General features: G+C 55.0%; 1 protein-coding gene across 6 annotated transcripts in view; it reads right to left on the minus strand.

Moving 5' to 3' along the window:
* Positions 1-21,060, minus strand: part of BRF1 (BRF1 RNA polymerase III transcription initiation factor subunit) — an 83,564-nt gene that overhangs the window by 36,783 nt on the left and 25,721 nt on the right. For 5 of the 6 annotated variants that reach the window (XM_057544643.1, XM_057544641.1, XM_057544639.1 and 2 more), the window contains 3 exons: positions 20,048-20,221; positions 4,134-4,165; positions 951-1,023 (listed from right to left, as the gene is read on the minus strand). The exons of the other annotated variant lie outside the window; for it this stretch is intronic. In XM_057544643.1, coding sequence (XP_057400626.1) covers positions 951-1,023; positions 4,134-4,165; positions 20,048-20,221 — 279 coding nt within the window. The remainder of the gene's footprint in view (positions 1-950; positions 1,024-4,133; positions 4,166-20,047; positions 20,222-21,060) is intronic. 6 annotated transcript variants of the gene reach the window in all.

Below are 21,060 nucleotides of genomic sequence, written 5' to 3' on the forward strand. Positions count from 1 at the left end.
TTTGCCCTCTGCCGGCAGCCCGGGCCTCCGCCATCTGGGAGGGCTTGCTCTCCGGGCTGCCGCCAGACTGCTCTAGAAAAAGCCAGGTGTCAGGTTGTGTCTACTTCCTGGAGTGTCACTAGCTGCTCAAAATCCTACTGTTTGATTTCGACTGGGTGGGGGCGTGCGGGGTGCTCTGCCGGGCCCAGGGCTCCTGCCCCCGAGAGCGGACTCCCACCTCGGGCTCCCCAGCAGCCTGCACGCGCGTGCTGTGGCGTCAGGCAGGCTCGCTGAGCCTCTTGCCTCTGTCGTCCCTCGCTGCAAACTCCTTGGGCATTTGCTTTGTTTCTGAAAAACCTCCGCATGACCCCTGGAGGGAGGGACCGTGTCACTGGGCACAGGGATACAGCCCCCAGCCCCAGGTCTCCCTGTGCCAGCGGCCCTCCTCCTCCGGGCCCACCCTGCTGGACCGTGCCTTCCGGCCCCAGGGGACCACCCTGCGGGTGACCCAGGACTGCACGCCCTGCCCACCCTCCCTGGCCCCACACCCCACCTCCTTAGGACAGGGGGTGTGCCTCTAGACACTGATGGGCGGAGGAGGGAGCAGCCCCTCCAAGCCAGCTGTGCAAACAGTCCTCACGGTGAGGCTGCCATAACGGCCCACCAACCGTGGCTGGGACAGGCCCGGCTCCGTCTGCAGGGGGCCTGCCCACCCCGAGGCACCGTGCTGCCAGGGGTGCTCCTCGAGAGGTGGAGAGACAGGCCCCCATCCACGCAGCACTTTCGTCTCACTCCATCCCTACCTGCGGGCACTGCCCACAGCGCTCTGGTTTTAAACCAGAAATAACCCCCAGGCTGCTGGGCTCCTGGCAGCCTCCAGGCGACGCTTGTTCCCTGTGAGGCCCTTGCCCTTGCACGCGCCACCCTCCCACCCAGAGCACCGGCAGCGCACCCCGTGAGCCCCACAGTACCTATTGCTGGTGCGTTGATGCAGAGCTCTCTCGCCAAAAGAAGGAACGTCTTCCCCAGCACGTAAACGTTCACCTGTCATGAAGACACCACAACTAAGAAGGGCGTTCATGTGCAGGAAGTGTTTGCTTCTTTTTTTTTCCATCGTTCAGTCTTTAAGAGCCCCCCCTGCTGCCCCCAGAGCAGCCCAGGGCACTCCTTCCCTCTCCCAGGTGGCTTTTTTAGACTCTACCACTATCTCAGCAACGACTGAACTTGCTGAGAAGAAAAGCTGCCTCAAGAGTAGCTGGCTGAGCAGAATCATCCAGTGCGCAAGGCGCCACGACTGCGGGGGCCACGGCCACTCCTCTACCCCGTTCCCAGGGGCTCACGGGGGCATCCTCTTCTGTCCCCACGGGCCAGCTCAGTCCTGGCTGTGGGGCTCTGCAGGCCTCAGTGACCCTCCACCGCTCCCACCTCAGGTCCAGATCCACCGTGGAGCCTGCCCCTGACCCAGTCACCTGCCAGAACCTCCCCGGGCGCGACTGAGCCCGGGGCCTGGCCAGGCACTGTCCTCCCAGCCTGCCTGGTGCTGGCCGAGGGCTGGGCAGCTCGCGGGGAGGGTGCCACTGAGCGGACTGACGGCAGGAGCGGTGCAGGGGAGGCGTGCATGGCATGCAGATCCGAGAAGAGCCCAGGCTCTCGCCCCAGGCCCGAGCTGTGGGCTTCGCCGTCCCAGCCGGAGCTGGAGAAACCCATGGCCACCTGTCTTCACCCCAGCCCTGCCCACAGGACTCGGGCCTCGCAGGAGGCTGGCTCTGGCCCTCTGCCTCTGACTGCCTCAGAGAGCTCCCTCACCCGATCAAGCCTGGCCTGTGAGCCCCTTGGCCCAGCACCCAAGAGGGCACCAGCAAAGGTGCGGAGGAAGAGTGAAGGCCTTGTTGTGCGCCGTATCCACCACGGGGCTGGCAGACGGCACACAGGGACCAGGGTGCTAAGGAATGGTACAACATTGAGTCTCCCCGGGGGAGGAGATGAGGGTACCTGTGGGCACCAGGCAGCCTGGGGCCTTCCCAGCGGGGGCCAGGCCTCCCTGTCCAGGCAGCAGAGGGCACCCCCCACCCCACTGGCAGTCACTCTGCCCTCCTCCAAGATCCCCATCCCAAGGGCTGGGGGCTCCCGGGGTGCCTGCCACCAAAGTGCGCGTGTCGCTGTGCACCTCCCTCCGCTGGGTTCCCACCAGGCTCCTGCATCCCGACCCTCCTGCCTCACCCTCCGCTGAGACCAGAGCAGAACTGACCTGCCACCCAGCGTGCCGTCTCCGCCTTCCCCGCAGCACATCCCGACTCAGCCTGCCCACACCGCGACCCCCACCACCCCAACCCCGGGACCTAGGCAGACGAAGCCTGAATGCTGCAGGAAAGCGTTCTCTGAACAACTTCAAGTGGAAAATCAAATTTTAAAAAGGATATGCCTGTAAAATGCGTGGTTATTGCCAGAGATGCTTTGACGGTCACTCTCCCGTGTCCGCGGCTGTGTGTGGGTGGCCAGCCCTCCCTGGCCCCTAGCACATGGCGGGCAGGCTCCGCAGACCCTGAGGGCTCCCGGCTCTGCCTCTGAGGGGCCGTGGCCCAGGCACGTGAGTGCCTCTGTGTCAGCCTCACTATAAGGGGGCACAAAGGGACGTCCTGCCAGGACCCTCAGGGCGCAGAGGGTGCTGGCTGTGAGCTGAAGCCGGGAGGAAGCCTGCCTGGGTATGCGTGTGAGCGAGGACAGAGGGGGCCCTGGGCGTGCGTGTGAGCGAGGACGGAGGGGGCCCTGGGTCTTCTGCTTACGCCCTCCGAGCGCCCAGCCCTCGGCAGTGCAAGCCCCCGAGTGGGACCCTCGCCCGACATGCGTGCTCCACACCCACATCAGCTGCAGACACGTGTGTCCTGTGAGCGCTGAGCCTGTCCCAGCCCCTCCAGGGCAGGGCCAGGTCACCTCCCACCTTCCCAGTGCCCAGGCTGGGCTCTGCCCAAGACCAGGGGGCCCGAGGCTCACCCTTCCACCTGAGGTGTTAAAACTGTCTGTGTGGCCCCAGCCTGAACGTACGGGGTCTCACTGGCCAGCACGGTGACTCTCCACTGGGCCCTGATCCAGCCCCAGGTGAGTGGGAGCATCTACTCTGTCACCCTCTCCCACCTGAACCCTGACTGGTGTCCCGCTTCCCAAGGTGTGAAGCAAGAAAGTACTGGAACACCTCCCTCTCCCTCCCAAGCGGCGCCCAAGCACTTCTGGAGCGCTGTCCTGTGCGAGCCCTCACTCCTGTCCTTCCTGGGGAGTCACCAGGATGGAAACCAGGCCACATGGCCTTGCCCTGACCAAACACGGCACATGGAGTGCTGGATTTTCACGATTCCAAGGGATTATGTTTAGCGTGACCCCTGAATGTTTCAACAGGGCTCCTGAGAGATGCCATTTATAAAGGCACCTGGGAGAACACAAATGCAGGCGGCATCTGAGTTCAGTGAAGGTCTGTGTGCCGGCACCGAGGGCACTGAAGGCCCAGCACCCGGGCAGCACAGCGCCAGGCTCGCAAGGAAGCTTCCCCGGGGGCGTGGGATTCCTGCGAGTCCTGCATGAGTCCTCACACTGCGGTCACAGCTGCTTTCCACGACATTAGTTCTCCTTCCGAGCCCTCAGTGGAGTGATCGCCACAGAGCCCAGCTCCAGGGCACGGGGCCAAGCTCACCCCAGCCCCAGCGCCACCACCAGGGACAAGTGCGGAGTTGCAGCGGCTCCGCCCCAGCGCTGCTCCCACCCCGTGAGCGTCCCGTCCACACAGGTGTCCCTCTTGTTGGGTCTTCCCATTACCGTCAGGCATTTGGAAATGAGAGGTGCCTTCCTGGAACTCAGAAAGCAAGTTTCTCTAAATAGACTGTAAATGTAAGTTTTTATATTGTTTAAAACGTATGCATGTGAGTCCATTTTTTTTTTCTTTTAAAGAATCTCCCTTGCCTTGGACAAAGTTCACGTGAGTCTCTCCATTGGCTCTAAGGCCAGGGCTGCCCAGCCCCCGGGACAACACCATCACCCTGTGTCCACTGTCTCCCTACCCACTCTGTTTGCCAGTTTCCAAACAGAGACCCACACCCTGTGTGTCCTTCGCCTGTGGACCCTCCCAACCGGGGCAGGAAAGGGACTGAGAAAGGAAATGCATCTACCTGGAGCAGGTCGCTGAGGTCAAGGAGCATGTCTGCAAGGGGAGTCAAGGAGCAGTGCCCAGGCCCACAGGCTCCGGCCACCCGACAACTTCCAGGAGGCAGAGCCTGGCTGCAGACCTAAGCTCGGCACTGGACCACGAGGGCAGAGTGAGGCAGCCGCGTCAGGGCTCACCTTCTGGGAGACCTCCGAGTCACTACCGGACAAGGGGGAGTGGAGCTGGGGTGGGGGCCTGCAACACGGTTCTTGGAGTGCAACTGCCTTTGCAGGACGGCCCCCGCATCCGTGTGGGCCCTGCCCAGCCAGGGCTCCCCTGCTCCGAGGGGGTCTCCTGCCCCGGCCTGCCCAAGAAGCGCGCGACCACACTCACTGCGTCTCACGAGCATCCACTGAGCGGCTGCCGGGTGCCCAGCAGTGTCCTCTGTCCCAGGACTCAAGGCTCCTGGGGGACAGACACACACACCAGGCCACCTTTGGTGGCCGGCAGGCACCACTACGGTACTGGTGCTTGAGGGGGCAGCTGTGGGGACTCTGGCGTGGGACCTGTCCTTGCTCTCAGCAGATGGTTAAGTAGTAACCAGAATATGTCCTAAGCGATTCAAAACTCAGCCAGACACATACACAGAAATATAAAGCACAAGCCACTCAGAAAGGCAACTTGTCAAATGAAGTGAAATTAGTGTCATTCATGGATGTGCTATGGCTTTGAGAAGTGACTAAGAAATCCCCATGATGCTGAACCAGAGCCCAGACCAGGTGTCCAGAGGGAAATCCTGGGCCCGACAGAGCAAGGAGAAAGGAAGTCCCAATGCCAAAGCCTCACACCAGGCGGCGAGCATCTGAACATGGCCTCCAAGGTCCTTGAATCAAAGGCACCTTGTTTCTCCGTATGAAGGCAGACGTTTCATCAGGGAGTGTAGTCACAGGAAGACAGATAATGCCACAGTGCAGACCAACAAACTAGTGAGAAGAACTTTGAAAAAAAGAAAAGTGAAATCACAAGAAATGAAAGGAAGACCACCGTAAATATATGAGCAGGAATCGGTGACGACAGAACAAATTAACATAACCAAGAGACTATATGCCGTAAGATTCCAACTCTAAGACATTCTGGAAAAGGCAATACTCTGGAGAGAGTGAAAGGGTCAGGGGTTGCCAAGGGTCAGATGGGAGGATGAACAGGCGGGGCACGGGATTTTCAGGGCAGCGAAGCCGCTTGTATGACACCACGACGGCGGACACGTGGCCTTTCACTCGTCAAACGCGTGGAGCATGGACCACCGAGAGTGAGCCCTCACATCAGCTATGGACTTCAGTTAACAGTACTGTGTCAACACGGGTCCATCAATTGTAACATACAGCACACTAACATGAGCTGATCATAGGGAAACTCTGTGCTGGGTGGAGAAGACGGAACTCTGCACAATTTCTTCATAAATCTAAAACTGCTCTTAAAAATGAAGTCTATTTTTAAAATAATACTAATAAACTAAATGCAAAAAAAACGGGCAAAAGTTTTGAACAGATGTTTCATGAAGAGAAGCAAAGAGCCCCCCAACTCAGCAGCTATCACAGAAAAGCAAACTAAAGCACCCCTACAACAGCAACAGATGACCGCAGCTGCCACGCCCGCCGGCAGGGCGCCCAGTGGAACACCGGCCCTGCTCGAGGGCCTCCGACCACGAGGAGAGGACAAAAGAATGTTCACAGCAGCTCCGGCACAAGAGCAAAGACCGGGAACAGCCCGGGTGTCCGTCGACAGAGACACCGATGACCTGTCACACACTCGCCCCATGGAGACAAGACGGCAGAGGCCTGCCAGGCGACAGACCTGCAGGAAGAGCACACACCCGCATCCCGGACAGGGCGTTCCAGAACAAGCAAAACTAACCCACGGGCGTCACCAGGAGAGCGGGTGCCTCTGGGGTGGGGTGTTGGTGCCGCCCTGCATCCCGACAGAAGACCTGGTCGCACAGACACGTGCACTCCTCAGAACTCATCAAATGGCATGATGAAGACCTGTGCATTTCGTTTTATGCCAATTTTACCTTAAAAGGAAATAAGAACCATAAACAAATACTGGTATCTAGTCAGTTAATAATCTGCCTGCTGAAGGGCTTGGGGGCACTGGATAGATGTCTGCACCCAACTTTGAAAAGCACCAGAAAAGGGCAGTCTGAGGGGCGGCTGGCGGGTGGGGGTGCCGAGCATAGACCAACGAGGTGTGGATGGAGTCACTGGGGCGGGGGGCGCCCACTGCATGACCAATCCTTTCAACTTTGCCACGTGTTTGATATTTTTCATAATAAAATGATGGGGGGGGGGGGAAATGTGTATATTTTAAAAAGGAGATTGGGATTCAACTTTTAACCAAGTTACAATGAAATGACATTTGCTGTCCTTGAAATGACAATGGCAGGACACCTGACCCGTGTCCACAGGAATGTCTAGACAGCCCTGGTTCCTCTCTGAGCAGGATGATCCGAATTACGTGCTTCCTGAACGAGGCGCCCCCCTCAGGCCGCATCCTGGGCCAGAGCCCACCAACGCCCCCCGGGCCTCAGTGGGTCCAACTGATGGGCGTTTGGGGTTCTGTGGCTTGGAAAAGTCTCCTGTCTGGCTGGCCCCTGGGCCAGTGTCCTTCCCAGCAGCCGTTCCCTTTTGCTAGGCAGCTGCGTCCAGCCTCAGTGCAGAGACCCCAGACCCCCAAACCTGCTGGGACGGTAAGTAAGCCCACAGACGAGGCCTGCGTGAAGCCCTGGCTCAGCATGAGTGTAGTTCTGTCGGCCTCTCTGTCTCCCTCCCGTCCTCCTGGGGCCCAGTCGTGTTCTAGCAGGCGGCACTTCTGCTCAACGAACACCCACTTCAGTGCCTGTCCTAGAAGAGGTGCATCAGCACAAAGAAGGGTGGCGGATAAAACACCTTCAGAAGATCCTGGACGTTCCTCAGGGTCCAAAGACCAGAGTGCGTCCAGTGGGTTTAGAAAGCATGCGGTGGCCCACACTGGGCCACCACTGCCCCTGGGGCCTAGGAGTAGCTCCGCCCCGAGGGGATGGGAGACCCTCTGGCGGGCCCACACAGCACTGCTGGGAAAACAATCACAGACAGGACCCGATTTAAACTGAGACTCATTTTTGGTCAAAGGAAAAGTTTACAGAGATTTAAATAAGGCAGAAGTAAAGGTCAAAAGAACGTGATATTCCTCTATGCTGCCTCTGATAGTGTCTCTCCAGGTGAAAAACTGCCCCTGCACATCCAGAGGTCCGAAATGTCATGTGTGTGCGTGGACGCCACACTTTAGGACGAACAGTGAGGCCAGGGGTGCAGCCACGTGAGCCAACAGCACCCTCCTGGGGCCGTACTGGACACGAGACGGTGAGTCCCAGGAACAACAGTGCCATCAGCACTAAGGAGCCAAACCTCGCCCTCCCTGAGAAGGACGACCTGCCCAGCACCCACCCACCCTCCAAGCCCGCGGGGTGCCCCCTGCTCTGGTGAGCCCTTCCCCAGGCAGCCAGCACCAGCTGGCAGTTATTCACGAGCCGGCCCACAGCTCTGTTTAGAGCAGGAGCTCGCAGCCACGCCCTACCAAGGACAAAGGCCACCAGGACACCTCTCCCTGGTGTCCTGCTGCACCGGTTATCACCTGGCAGTGCAGCTGTACCTGCACAGCGACATGCAGCCCTGATGTAAGGCTCGAAGAGACCACCCAAGTCCCGGAGGCAATCCTCAAAGGGGCCGGGAGTGGAAGCAGGCATCAAGGGGAGTTACAGGGCTGTGTGACAAGGGAGGGCGGCGCCTGGACGCGGAGGTGCGTGGTGGGGGGGGTCGGGCAGCAGCCAGGAGCCACCTAGGAAAAGGAAGGGCTTCCTGTTGCGCCAGGGGGCCTGCCAGCTGCTCCTGCTCCCCCTCAGGGCACTGGCTGCCCCCACAGCAGAAGGCAGAGGTCAAGGCCACAGCCTGGAGCTCACAGAGTCCCACCCGAGGGAAGATAAAATGTAGGACTTAGGGACTTCCAAGACAGCCAGCCTCGAGGGACCCAACTGTCAAGAAGTGGGCCAAACACCATGCACTCAGGCTCCCTCCAGGCCCTGGTCAGCTCCTGCTCCGCACGGCCAGAAGGGTGCAAAGGCTTAACGCCACGGCCAGCAGCAGTCAGCTTGGAGAAGAGAAAGTGGGCAGGGACCCCTGTGATGGCACTGCCAGGTCCTGCCCAGGTCCTGAGCCGAGCACATCCCAAGATGTGCAGTGAGGACCCAGACGGGCCAGCCTCCACTGAACCCGGGCTAGCTCCCCACAACTCTCTGCCTGCCAGAGGAAACGAAGTCCCCTGCGGGCGCAAAATTATCCACAGTTGCCACAGGTTTTCAAACACTATATCCAGCACTTCGATAAAAACTTACCAAGTATGACAACAGACAGGACCAAATAACCAAAACCAAAAGAAAACTCAGACAATAAAAACAGAACCACCAATGACCCCACTGTTGGAGTTACTAAAGGCTTTCATATAACTGCAGAGACGGAGAATTTTACCAAAGAACTGGAATCTAATAAAAGAATCTAATGTAAAACCATCATTGAAGTTAGGAAGTTAATAGATGGGTTTAACAACCAGTTAAGACACTGCAAAGGAAAGGATGAAAGAACTCAAGACAGGTCACTGGACAGCATTCAGAGTGAAACAGAGACAGGAAAAATAAAAAAAAACGGAATGGAAAATACACAACACAACCTGAGACATGAGGAAAGGGTCTAACGTGTGTGTAACTGGGATCCTAGAAAGGAAACAGAGAAAGAACGGCAGAGAAACTATGTCTGAAAAGATACCTCCCAAGATTTCCCCAAAACAGACAAAAGACATTAAGTCACAAATTCCAGAAGTTCTACAAATAACAAGCTGGACAAATAGAAAGAAAACCACATCTAAGTACATCAGAGTCAAACCCCTGAAAGAAAGACAAAGATATTTCTTAAAAGCAGGTAGTGATAAGAGACGGTAACCTTCAAACAGTGACAAGATGATGTAAAGCCCACTCCACAGCACCACGGAAGGTAGAAGGCAGAAGCGGGACGACAGCAGTACAGCTCCAGGAGAAACACCTGCTGCCCCAGAATTCCACACTCACTGAAAATATCTTTCAAAATGAGGACAAAACAAAGATGTTTTCACATAAAAGCTGAAGGAGTCTTTTCCTAGCAGGCATACTGTTTTTCAGACAGAGGACAACGATCCCAGATGAAACCACAGAAACACAGGAATGGAAAGGGTCAGAGCAGGTAGGTGTGAGTGAACACACTAACGGCTGGGGAAGCAGTGCCCACAGTGCCCCTAGCAGGGCCCGGGAGAGCGTGTCCTGCCAGGAAAGGCCAGCTTCTAACTTAAGGTCAAGGGCACAGGACACAGTCTCTAGGGTAACCACCAAAGCAGTAATAAGTAAATAAATAACAAAGTATTTGAAGGAAAACAGAATAACGAAATACTTGATTACTCTAAGAGGTTGTAAGAAAGGGAAAACAGAGAACAAACAGAAAATAGTAAGATATTAGAATTAAATTCAAATATATCAATAAGCACACTGAATTTAAATGGATGAAATTCTCCAATAAAAAATATTTTAAGACTAGATAAATAAATTAGACAAATACACATAATTATGTAACCGAGCAGGACCCTATGGGGCCTTCCCAGAACAGGACTCCTCCACTTCACCCAAGCCCTCCACCTGCCTTTTGTCTGTAGAAAAACTTTAGTCAAAGAATAAATTTAACCAGAGCAGTGAAAAAATTGCAGAAAGAAAGGACAACAGTCAAGCAAGACAAAATAATACCAATTTGGCCATTAAACAAAGGCAAGGACCTTTAGTTCCTCCTCAAGGGCAATAGGTACTATTCTGAGCCACGCTCTTTGAGCTGTTTTGCAGATACTGAAACCCCCACCGGGTGGAAGAAGTTAACTGCATGGTGACCACAAGCCTGTAGACCCCAGACCAGCTGGAACCAGAAGGCTGAGGATGCTGACTCCCGACTACCTCACCAACAACCAATCAGAAGAGCGTCCACGAGCTGATCGTGCCCCCACAACCCCCTCCCCCACTCTGTCTTTAAAAACCTTTCCCTGAAAGCCTCTGGGGAGTTTGGCTCTTTTGGGCATTAGCTGCCTGGACTCCTTGCTTGGCGCCTGCAATAAACCCTGCACTTTCCTTCACCACAACCAGTGTCAGTAGGTTGGCTTTACTGTGTGTGGGCAAGTGGACCTAAGTTTGGTTCAGTAGCAATTATATGCTGCTTATAAGAAACATACCTTAAATATATCACAAAGCATTGAATTTTAAAATATGGGAAAAGACAGACCACGCACATACTCAGCAAAAGAAAGCGGGTATAGTTATACTAACACCCAACACAGTAGAATTTAAGGGGAAAAGCGTTTGGTGATAAAGAGGGACATTTTATAATGTTAAGCGTCATTTCCACCAGGAAGATACAGAATCCTGAATCTGTATCCTCTTAACACAGCATCAGAATATAATGGGAGGGCTTCCCTGGTGGCACAGTGGTTAAGAATCCGCCTGCCAATGCAGGGGACACGGGTTCGAGCCCGTGGTCCGGGAAGATCCCACATGCCGCGGAGACACTAAGCCCATGCGCCACAACTACTGAGCCTGCGCTCTAGAACCGGCGAGCCACAACTACTGAAGCTCACGCGCCTAGAGCCCATGCTCCGCAACAAGAGAAGCCACCGCAATGAGAAGCCCGTGCACAAGAAAGAGTAGCCCCTGCTCGCCACAACTAGAGAAAAGCCCACGCACAGCAACGAAGACCCAACGCAGCCAAAAATAACAAAAAATAAATAAAATAAAATAATAAAATAAAAAAATTTATTTAAAAAAAAGAATATAATGGGAAACAAACAAGATAAAAGGAAAAGTAGATAAGCCCACATCTGCAGTGGGAATTTTAACACTCTTCTTTAGAACAAGGGGACTGAAAAATCGGCAAGGATGATTTGAAAGGGACTAACCAACTTGACCTAATGGACATTTATAGACTGCTCCACCCAACAGGTGCAGATACCCATTCCTTTGAAGTGCACATGACGCGGCCACCAAAATAGACCATGAGCTGAGCTGTAAATCAAAGCTCAGCACACTGGGAAAAAAGGGAAATCATTCAGTGTTTGTCCTCTGACCACAATGGAATTATACTAGAAACTGATAATACAGAGATAACTAGAAAACTCCCAACTGTTTTCAAAACAAGTGGTACACTTCTAAATGACTTAATATCTAAAGGAAATAAAAATGGAAATTAGAAAATATTTTGAACTGATCATAGTAAAAATGTTACACATCAAAACTGTGTGATGTAACTAAAACCTGCCTAGAGAGAAATTTATAGTCTCAAATGCTTGTATTAGGAGAAACAGAAAAAATGAAAATCAGGAACCTAAGAAAGCTGAAAATAGTAAATTAAACCGAAAGAAATTAGAAGGAAAGAAATAATAAAAGTAAATCAATGAAATATAAAATAAACGTACAATACAGATAAACAACAAAGCAAAAGTCTGGTTCTTTAAGAAGGCTGATAAAAGCTCTGGTGAGCCGTAGAGAAACTGGAACCCTCCTACACTGCTGGCAGGAATGCAAAATAGTCCAGCTACTTTGGAAAACAGTCCAGCAGTGCCTCACAGAGTTAAACACAGAGCTCCAATGATAGCTTATATGATTCCATTTACATGAAATGTCCAGGACAGGCAAACAGAGAGTGGCAGAAAGCAGGCTGCTGCTTGTTTAGGACTGGTGGCATGAGAGACGTCCCTTCCGAGGCGATGACAGTGCTCTAGCGTTGACTGTGGTGACGGTTGCACACTTGTGTGCATGTAACTGAAAACCAGTGACTTGCACAACATATCGGGTGAATTTCATCTCAACAAAGCCATTACCAAGGAAAAGACTAATAAAACTGGCAACCCCTAGCAACACGGATCAAAGAGAAAAAAGGCAAAATTACAAACATAAGACATGACAGCGGGGTCATCACTACAAGTGCCACAGACACGAAAGGGAAACCGGGAATGTTAAGGATAACTTTACTCTGATACATCTGGTCTCTGAAGTGACACAGACAAAGGCTTTGCAAAATACAACCTAGCAAAACTGGAATGAGAAGCAGAAAGGCTGGATAGTTCCACATCTACTATAGAAATTGAAGCCACAAGTACGATCTTACCACAAAGAAAGCTAAAGGCCCCGATGGCTTCGCTGTGAGTTTTCCCCAACATTTCAAGAGGAAACAGTACTGGTCACCGCTGGACTGCCCAGGGTGCAGAGCACGAGGGGGCACCTCCCAGCGGTGTCGGGGCAAGCACGACTGAGACACACCCAGTTGACGAGGACACTGCAAGAAGACAGGCCACCAGCACAGCTCCACCCAAAATATCAGCAATACCTGGAGAGGGTAACTTGGCATGACCACATCTGGGTATGCAAGGGTGGTTTAACCTTAAAAATCAGGCAGTGTGGTGGTCCAATGGTTAGGACTCCGAGCTCCCACTGCAGGGGGCCCAGGTTGGATCCCTGGTCGGGGAACTAAGATCCCGAAAGCCACGTGGCGTGGCAACCCCCGCCCCCCCCCACAAAAAATCAGTCAGTGTAATTCACCTCGGCACAGATTAAGGGGAAGAACCCCACATGATGATCATACCAATACATACATAGATGACTCAACACCCTTCACAATAAAAGCTCCTGGCAATTAGGAAAAAGGAAACACCTTCAACCTGTTACCTGATAAAGGTATCTTAGAGCAGACGTCTAAGGCAAAGGGCTGGAAACGCTCTCCGGAGCCAGAACAGAGCCGAGGATGCACCCCCCCGGCCCCCGCAACCCCTTCACACCCCACAGGGCACCACAGGCGTGCAGATGGCCAAGAGAAACACATGACAGGCATACAGATCAGAAGGGAGCAACTAAAACTGGCAGCAGACACAACTGTATACGTTAAGAAAACAAAACAAGAGGGCTTCCCTGGTGGCGCAGTGGCTGAGAATCCGCCTGCCAATGCAGGGGACATGAGTTCGAGCCCTGGTCCGGGAAGATCCCACACGCCGCGGAGCAACTAAGCCCGTGCGCCACAGCTACTGAGCCTGCACTCTAGAGCCCGCGAGCCACAGCTACTGAGACCGCATGCCACAACTACTGAAGCCCGCGCGCCTAGAGCCCATGCTCTGCAACGAGAAGCCACCGCAATCAGAAGCCCACACACCGTGACGAAGAGCAGCCCCCACTAGCCGCAACTAGAGAAAGCTCGCAGGCAGCAACAAAGACCCAACACAGCCAAAAATAAATAGAAATTTTTAAAAAAGAAAAAGAAAACAAAACAAGACATCCCAAAGTTCAATTAGTAAGCTTACTCACTGAATTTTGTATTTTTAGATATAACATCAACATACCTCAACTGTACTTCTATACACTGGAAACAAAAGATACCATTTACCTTAGCTCAAAACACAAATACTTAGGAATAAAACTAACGAACAAAGTGTAAGACCTCCTCATCAAAAATGAGAGAAAGCAGAGAACACCTCAAGAAATAAGGTAGGGCTTCCCTGGTGGCGCAGTGGTTGGGAATCCGCCTGCCAATGCAGGGGACACGGGTTCGAGCCCTGGTCTGGGAAGATCCCACATGCCGCGGAGCAACTAGGCCCGTGAGCCACAGCTGCTGAGCCTGCGCTCTGGAGCCACAAGCCACAACTGCTGAAGCCCGCGCGCCTAGAGCCCGTGCTCCACAACAGGAGAAGCCGCCGCAATGAGAGGCCCGCACACTGCAGGGAAGAGTGGCCCCTGCTCGCCGCAGCTAGAGAGAAGCCCGCGCGCAGCAACCAAGACCCAACGCAGCCAAAAAAATACAATAAATAAATTTAAAAAGAAAGAAGGGATATTGATAGGTTGGAAGATTCAGTATTGTTAAAATGAATGTCAATTTCCCCCAAATTGATCCACAAACCCCAATCAGAATCCCAGAAGTTTTTTTTACAGAAATGGACAATCTGATTTAAAAATTTATACAGAAAAACAGAGGGCCACGAACAGCCCAGACACCCCTGAGGCAGAAGAAGAGCTGGGATTCAAGGTCTCACGCCACAGATCCTGAGACAGGTTATAAACCCGCCATACTGAAAACAGTCTGGTATTGGCACAAACAGACCCGCAGAAGGGGTCAGAGACAGCAGCAACAGACGCCCACCTAAGTTCAAAGCAGTGGTGCCACCACGGGGCGCCGGGAGGAATGGCTGCCAGCAGATGGCGCCTTGTCACCTGGACTCCCAGTGGAAAGCAGCGAACTCTGACCATCTCCTCACAACAGACACACAGACCAGGCCCTCAGAAGGCCTCAATCCAATGGGAAACGTAAAACCAAAAGTTTCCAGAAGGGAACACAGGAGAATATTTCCAGGATTGGGGGCAAAGATTTCTTCAACGGGACACAAAAACATTAATCACAAAGGAGAAGACGGATAAATTGTACTTCATTAGAATTAAGAACTCTGTTCATCAAAAGATACTGCCGAGGGGCTTCCCTGGTGGCGCAGTGGTTGAGAATCTGCCTGCCAATGCAGGGGACACGGGTTCGAGCCCTGGTCTGGGAAGATCCCACATGCCACGGAGCAGCTAGGCCCGTGAGCCACAATTGCTGAGCCTGCGCGTCTGGAGCCTGTGCTCCGCAACAAGAGAGGCCGTGACAGTGAGAGGCCCGCGCACCGCAATGAAGAGTGGCCCCCGCTTGCCGCAACTAGAGAAAGCCCTCGCACAGAAACGAAGACCCAACACAGCCATAAATAAATAAATAAATAACATTTAAAATTTAAAATAAAAAATTAAAAAAAAAAAAAAGACACTGCCGAGAGGTGGAGGGCAGCTAGAACAGGGAGGCTACCTTCCATGCAGACGCCCGGCCCCGGCCTCGGCCCAGGACATGCCTGCTGGACCCCAGGGTGTGCCCATGCTCAGCACCACTGGACACTGGCAGGCAGGACACACTTGCCAGCAGGTCACAGAGCTCCAGAGGCCCGAGGCTGGCCAACACTGGGCGGTCCTCTCCATCTCTGCCTGGCATGGGTTTGAATTTGCAACTTCCTCATGCCCAGTGATGCTGAGTGCCTGCTGATAAACGCTAATCAGCCACCCTGAGGCCTTCTCTTGACCACATACTCTCTGCATGATACCATCATGATAGATGCATATCATCATATTATACGTTCGCCCAAACCCACATAATGTGCTACACCAAGAGTGAGCCCCAAGGTAAACCACGGACTCTGGGTGATGATGAGGAATCACTGTGGGTTCACCACTGGTAACAGTGCTCCGCTCTGGGGGATGCCCATCCCGGGCAACGCTGTGCATGTGTGGGGACTGGGGGGTATGGGAAATCTCTGTACCCTCCTCTCAATTTTGCTGTGAACCTAAAACTGCTCTTAAAAATAAAGTCTATTTAGGGCTTCCCTGGTGGCGCAGTGGTTGAGAATCCGCCTGCCAATGCAGGGGACATGGGTTCGAGCCCTGGTCCGGGAAGATCCCACATGCCGCGGAGCAGCTAAGCCTGTGCGCCACAACTACTGAGGCCCACATGCCTAGAGCCCGTGCTCCGCAACAAGAGAAGGCACTGCAATGAGAGGCCCGCGCACCGCAACGAAGAGTGGCCCCCACTTGCCGCAACTAGAGAAAGCCCACGCACAGCAACGAAGACCCAACGCAGCCAAAAATAAATAAATAAAATAAATAAATTTATTTAAAAAAACAATTCTCTTCAATTCTTAGGCTGTCCCTGGGGAGGCAAGCAGAGGGGGAGGGGCGGAGGGAAGCAGGTAATGGTGGGCTGGGGAGAAGGGAGTCCCCAGCTGCACTGCCCTCCAAGAAAGAAGATCCCCAGGTGAACCTGAGGAGAGGGACAGAAGCTCAGTCTGGAAGCCCACCCCGCCCCCAGATCTGCAGACCTGAACCGCTGTTAACAAGACCCCCGGTGTCTGAAGCCTGGGAGAGAAGAAGATTTGAAGGTCGCGGTGGGCAGGACACGGCTGTGGCCGTGGGCACGCTCTACACAGAAAGGGTGACAGGTGACAGCAGCCTCCTGGCCTAGACCATTGCTAGGGCTCACCTGCTCATACACAGGCCTGCTGGCAGCTCGGCTGGAACCCAGTAGATACCAAAGACTTAAAAAATAGCTGTGGGCAAAAACACACCTCCCATGGATGTGTTTCACAAAAAGTTGCGGTGGGATTTCCCTAGTGGCACAGTGTATAAGACTCCACGCTCCCAATACAGGGGGCCTGGGTTCGAACCCCAGTCAGGGAACTAGATCCCACATGCATGCCGCAACTAAACGTTCACATGCCACAACTAAGGAGCCCACGTGCTGCAACTAAGGAACTGGCAAACCACAACTAAGGAGCCCACGAGCCACAACTAAGGAGCCCGCCTGCCACAACTAAGACCCAGTGCAACCAAATAAATAAATAAATAAATAAATAAATAACTTCCCTGGCAGTCCAGTGGTTAAGACTTCGCCTTCAAATGCAGGGAGTGCGGGTTCGATCCCTGGTCAGGGAGCTAAGATCCCACATGCCTCAAGGCCAAAAAAATCAAAACATAAAACAGAAGCAATATTGTAAAAAATTCAATAGGGACTTTGAAGATGGTCTATATTAAAATAAAAAAAAAAAGGGGGGGGGGATTCCCCTGGTGGTCCAGTAGTTAAGACTCTGCGCTCCCAATGCAGGGAGCCCGGGTTCGATCCCTGCTCTGGGAACTAGATCCCGCATGCATGCCATGACTAAGAGTCTGTGTGACGCTACTAAAGATCCCACGTGCCACACCGAAGATCCCACGTGCTGCAACTAAGACCTGGTACAGCTAAAACAGATAAATAATAAATAAATAAATATTTTAAAATACATAAATAAATAAATTTTTAAAAAGCTGCAGTAACAATCTGGACACACAGCTCGGGAAGACGCGCTGGCCGGGTCACCTGCCCGGCAGCAACAGGGGTGTCTGCTCACAGCCTGAAAGTTTCTGCCAAATGCCCACCCAGGGACGGACGGTCTCGAGAGCAGGTCTCTCCTCAGCCTGTCCCAGCGAGGGCTTTACCCTCTGTGGGTCGGGGAGGGGGAGGCGCTGTCTTCAGGGCCAGTGCAGCCCCAGGCAGCAGAGACAGGAGGGCAGCCTGGGGCAAGGAGAAGAGAGTGAATGAAGCCTTCAAATGCGCTCTAGGGGCTTGGAATTTACGTGGAAGAAAAGGAGGTGGCACTGGCAGGGTGGCAGACACAGAGCAAGCCAGGGGGCCGGGAGGGTGAAAGAGCAGGAAGGGGGGGTGGGAGCCCAGGCCTGGCCAGCACAAGTCTGGGGACCCCCACTGGGGGATGGGGGCAGGGGAGTGCTGTCAACCAGAAGAGGACAGAGAGGACCGTGTCACACTTGTGCCCCCCCCCGCCACCCCCAAAACGGCCATCCTGAGGGGACCACCGGCAAGCCCACCAGCCAGAGCGCTGGACTCCCCGCACACTGCTGTCTCATCTTTAACAGCTTTACAAGGTCAAAGTCAGGGCCACAAATGCACCTGTTCAAGGTGTACAGTTCAATGGCTCTTAGTCTATTTACAGAGTTATGCAAACATCACCATAATCTAACTTTAGGACATTTTTATCCCTCAAAAAGAAACCCCCCAGGGGCTTCCCTGGTGGCGCAGTGGTTGAGAATCTGCCTGCCAATGCAGGGGACACAGGTTCGAGCCCTGGTCTGGGAAGATCCCACATGCCGCGGAGCAACTAGGCCCGTGGGCCACAGCTACTGAGCCTGCGCGTCTGGAGCCTGTGCTCCGCAACAAGAGAGGCCGCGATAGTGAGAGGCCCGCGCACCGCGATGAAGAGTGGCCCCCGCTCGCCGCAACTAGAGAAAGCCCTCGCACAGAAACGAAGACCCAACACAGCCATAAATAAATAAATTAATTAATTAATTAATTTAAAAAAAAAACCAAGAAACCCCCCCAATCCCCCAGTCACCACCCCCAGTCCCCGACACCCACGGACCTGCTCTCTGTCTGGATCTGCCTCATCTGGACGTTTGGGTCACGTTCCTCTGCAGGCGGCACGCCGCTCCACCGTGTGGGAGGCACCCACCCCTCGGGCGTGGGCGGGAGGGGCGGGGCTGCTGGGCCCGCCCACTCTCCTCCACCCGGGGGCGGGGCCAGGCCTGGACCCCTGGACGAGGTGCCCGCCCCTTCGCCCCAGGGGAGCGGGAGGAGCGCGAGGCGGGGACTGGAGCGCCGGGTCTCCAGAGCCCCGCCCGCCCGTACACCTGTGTCCGCGCCCCGACCGCCCCTGCGGCCCCCGCGGCTCCGGCTCCGGCTCGCGCCACGCTCAGGAGGCAGAGCGGGGCCCTGACCCGAGCGCCCGCGCCTCCCTGCAGCCCCCCGGCTCCCCACCCCGCCTGAGCCAGGCCGGGGCAGGCCTCGCCGCGGGGCAAGGCGGTGACCACGGACGGAGCTCCACCGCGCCACCTCGTGGGGCCGCCAGGGCGCGCAGCTTCATCCCTTCCAGCAACAAACGCTCCTTTTATGCTGAAACGGTACCTTTCAAAAACTGAAAGACATTTTAATGAAAGATTCTGATATTGAGGGTCGCCCACCCACGCACACTGTCTCCAGGACCCTTCCAGCACTCCATGCAAACAGGGGCGACGGCCAGGCCACCCGCCATTGGGGAAAGCCTGCAGGAGAGGAGAGAGCTCAGAGGCCACCGCTCCTTCGAGAGACCAGACGCCGCGGCTCCCACGAGAGCCTCGCAGGACCGCCTCACAAGGAAGGGTGCGGAGAAGACGGAGCTGCTCCGGCTCAAACCATGAAAGCGGAAACGCAGGCCTGGCTGGAAGATAAACTCTCCCAAAGCAAAAGGTAAGTAAGTGGGGAACAGGAAAGGAGACCAGAAGACAGGTCAGCAGGGCAGCAGAGTGAACAAAGAAGACACGAAGGGAGAAGCCACAGTGACTCCAGAAGCCGGAGACGGGAGGCCACGGGGGAAGGGCCGCTGGGGACACCGCACGTGGACCTCTGAGCCTGAAGACAAACAGGAGGTGCTGCAGCTCGGAGAGCAACGCAGCCGTCCGTCCCTCACAGAGGACCCAGAACCAGGGCATCCAACTGTTCCACAGGCGCGCAGGACGCAGGAAGACTACGGGCACCACTGTCCAAATGCTGCGGAGACCAATTTGCAACCTAGAATCCTGCCAGACTATCCCCAAAGCTTGGGCAGAAGGAAGACCACAGGAGGTCAGATGCTCAGAGGCGCCCGGTCTCAGAAGCCACGGGGGACGCGCTGTCACATAAGGACGAGGACACAGGGCCAGGAGCGTGGGTCCCGCAAGGAGAGGCGAGGGGAAAAGAGACACGAGGAGGCAGCGAGAACAGAGGCCAAGTGGAGGGGCCAGAAAGCCCCAGAAGGCCCTCTTCAGGAAGGCGCAATGGACAGAATTCCCGACGCACGCAAACGCCTGCAGGGCAGCCGAGAGCGCCCACCGTCCAGGCACAAGGAGAGAGCAGAGCACCGTGCTCTGGGAGAGGGCGAGGCTGGCGAGGAGGGGGCGAGGTCAGCAGCCCCGCGGGACACCGGCCTGGCTACAGCTGGCCAACCGCAGGAGGATGCTGAAGAGTCCTCCCCAGGGGCCGAGGGGGGACGGGCACCCAGCCGCCCAGCTCCTCAGTCTGTGGACGTCTCGCGTCCGTCCAGACGGTGAACCCAACAAGGTGCTCCCATTAAACACAAACACTAAGCTACTGGGACACAGAGCCCGACAGCAGAGGGAGGCTGACCGGGAGCCAAGACGGGGTCCTCCAAGAGGTCCCCCAAACCAAAGGATACGCGGGGTGCCTTCCGTCCGGCACACCAGGTAGAGGCAGGCCGCGATCACGTGGGCCATCTTCCGGCCACGGGTCAGGTGCTTGCTCACGGCCATCTTGAAGAAGTTGAAGGCTGTGTCCAGGCAGTGTTGGTTCAGCTGCAGCTGGTTCCCCAGATGATGGATCTGACGCCTCCCTAGGACACAACATGAAACGTTACCGCGGGTTCCCAACTGTCCGTTAACTGACAACTTCGTTAAAAATAACAGGGTCACACAACCGCCTCAGCCATTTAAGATGGAGAGTAAAGATTTACCCTTTTCCTTTTACACTTTTAAGTTCACTTTCTGCATGGGTTCCAGTAAAATTTTATGTATGGACACTGGATACAAATTTCCTATTATTTCACGTGCCGCGAGACGCTCTCCTCCAGGCTGGAGTGGCATCAGGTCCAGGCCTGGGGGCAAGGGCCCTTCTCAAGGGCCCTGAGCTCAGGGTGTCTGGAAGGGCTCTGTGCAGGCCGGCCGGCCTGGCACTGAACACCATTAAACAACATGGCCCGCAAGTTCCACACACTCAACCTCAAACGCCGGCTCCCCGTGGCTGAGCTCCCCAGGCTCTACCTCCTGCTCCCACGGCCGGGGGTGGGTCACGCCCACCCAGCCTTCCATAAGGCCCCCACGCCAGCCTCGGTGAGGCCACGGGCAGCACAGGCAGACTCGGGGAGGGAGGGGCGCGGGCCCTCGCACGGCCAGGATGTCAGCTGACCCAGGCCCCAGTCTGCGTCCGCACCTCTTCCTGAAGCGAGGCCGTCTCAGAAGCTATGGGCCAAAAGGCAGCAGCAAGAGAGGAAGCAGACGTGCTGCCCACACGCCAGCGGGTCACGGTGGGCCATCCAGCACGCGGCCGCGCGTCGCCCTTGTGAGCCGGAGTGTCCACAGCTTCCTACGTCTCTGCTGCAGGCCCAGCCCACGCCCACCTCCATGTGCTGTGTTGGCACAGCGGGCAGACAGGTCCCAGCACAGACTCCAGTTC

This window comes from Balaenoptera acutorostrata, chromosome 3, assembly GCF_949987535.1.
Source record: "Balaenoptera acutorostrata chromosome 3, mBalAcu1.1, whole genome shotgun sequence".
Lineage (NCBI taxonomy): Eukaryota > Metazoa > Chordata > Mammalia > Artiodactyla > Balaenopteridae > Balaenoptera > Balaenoptera acutorostrata.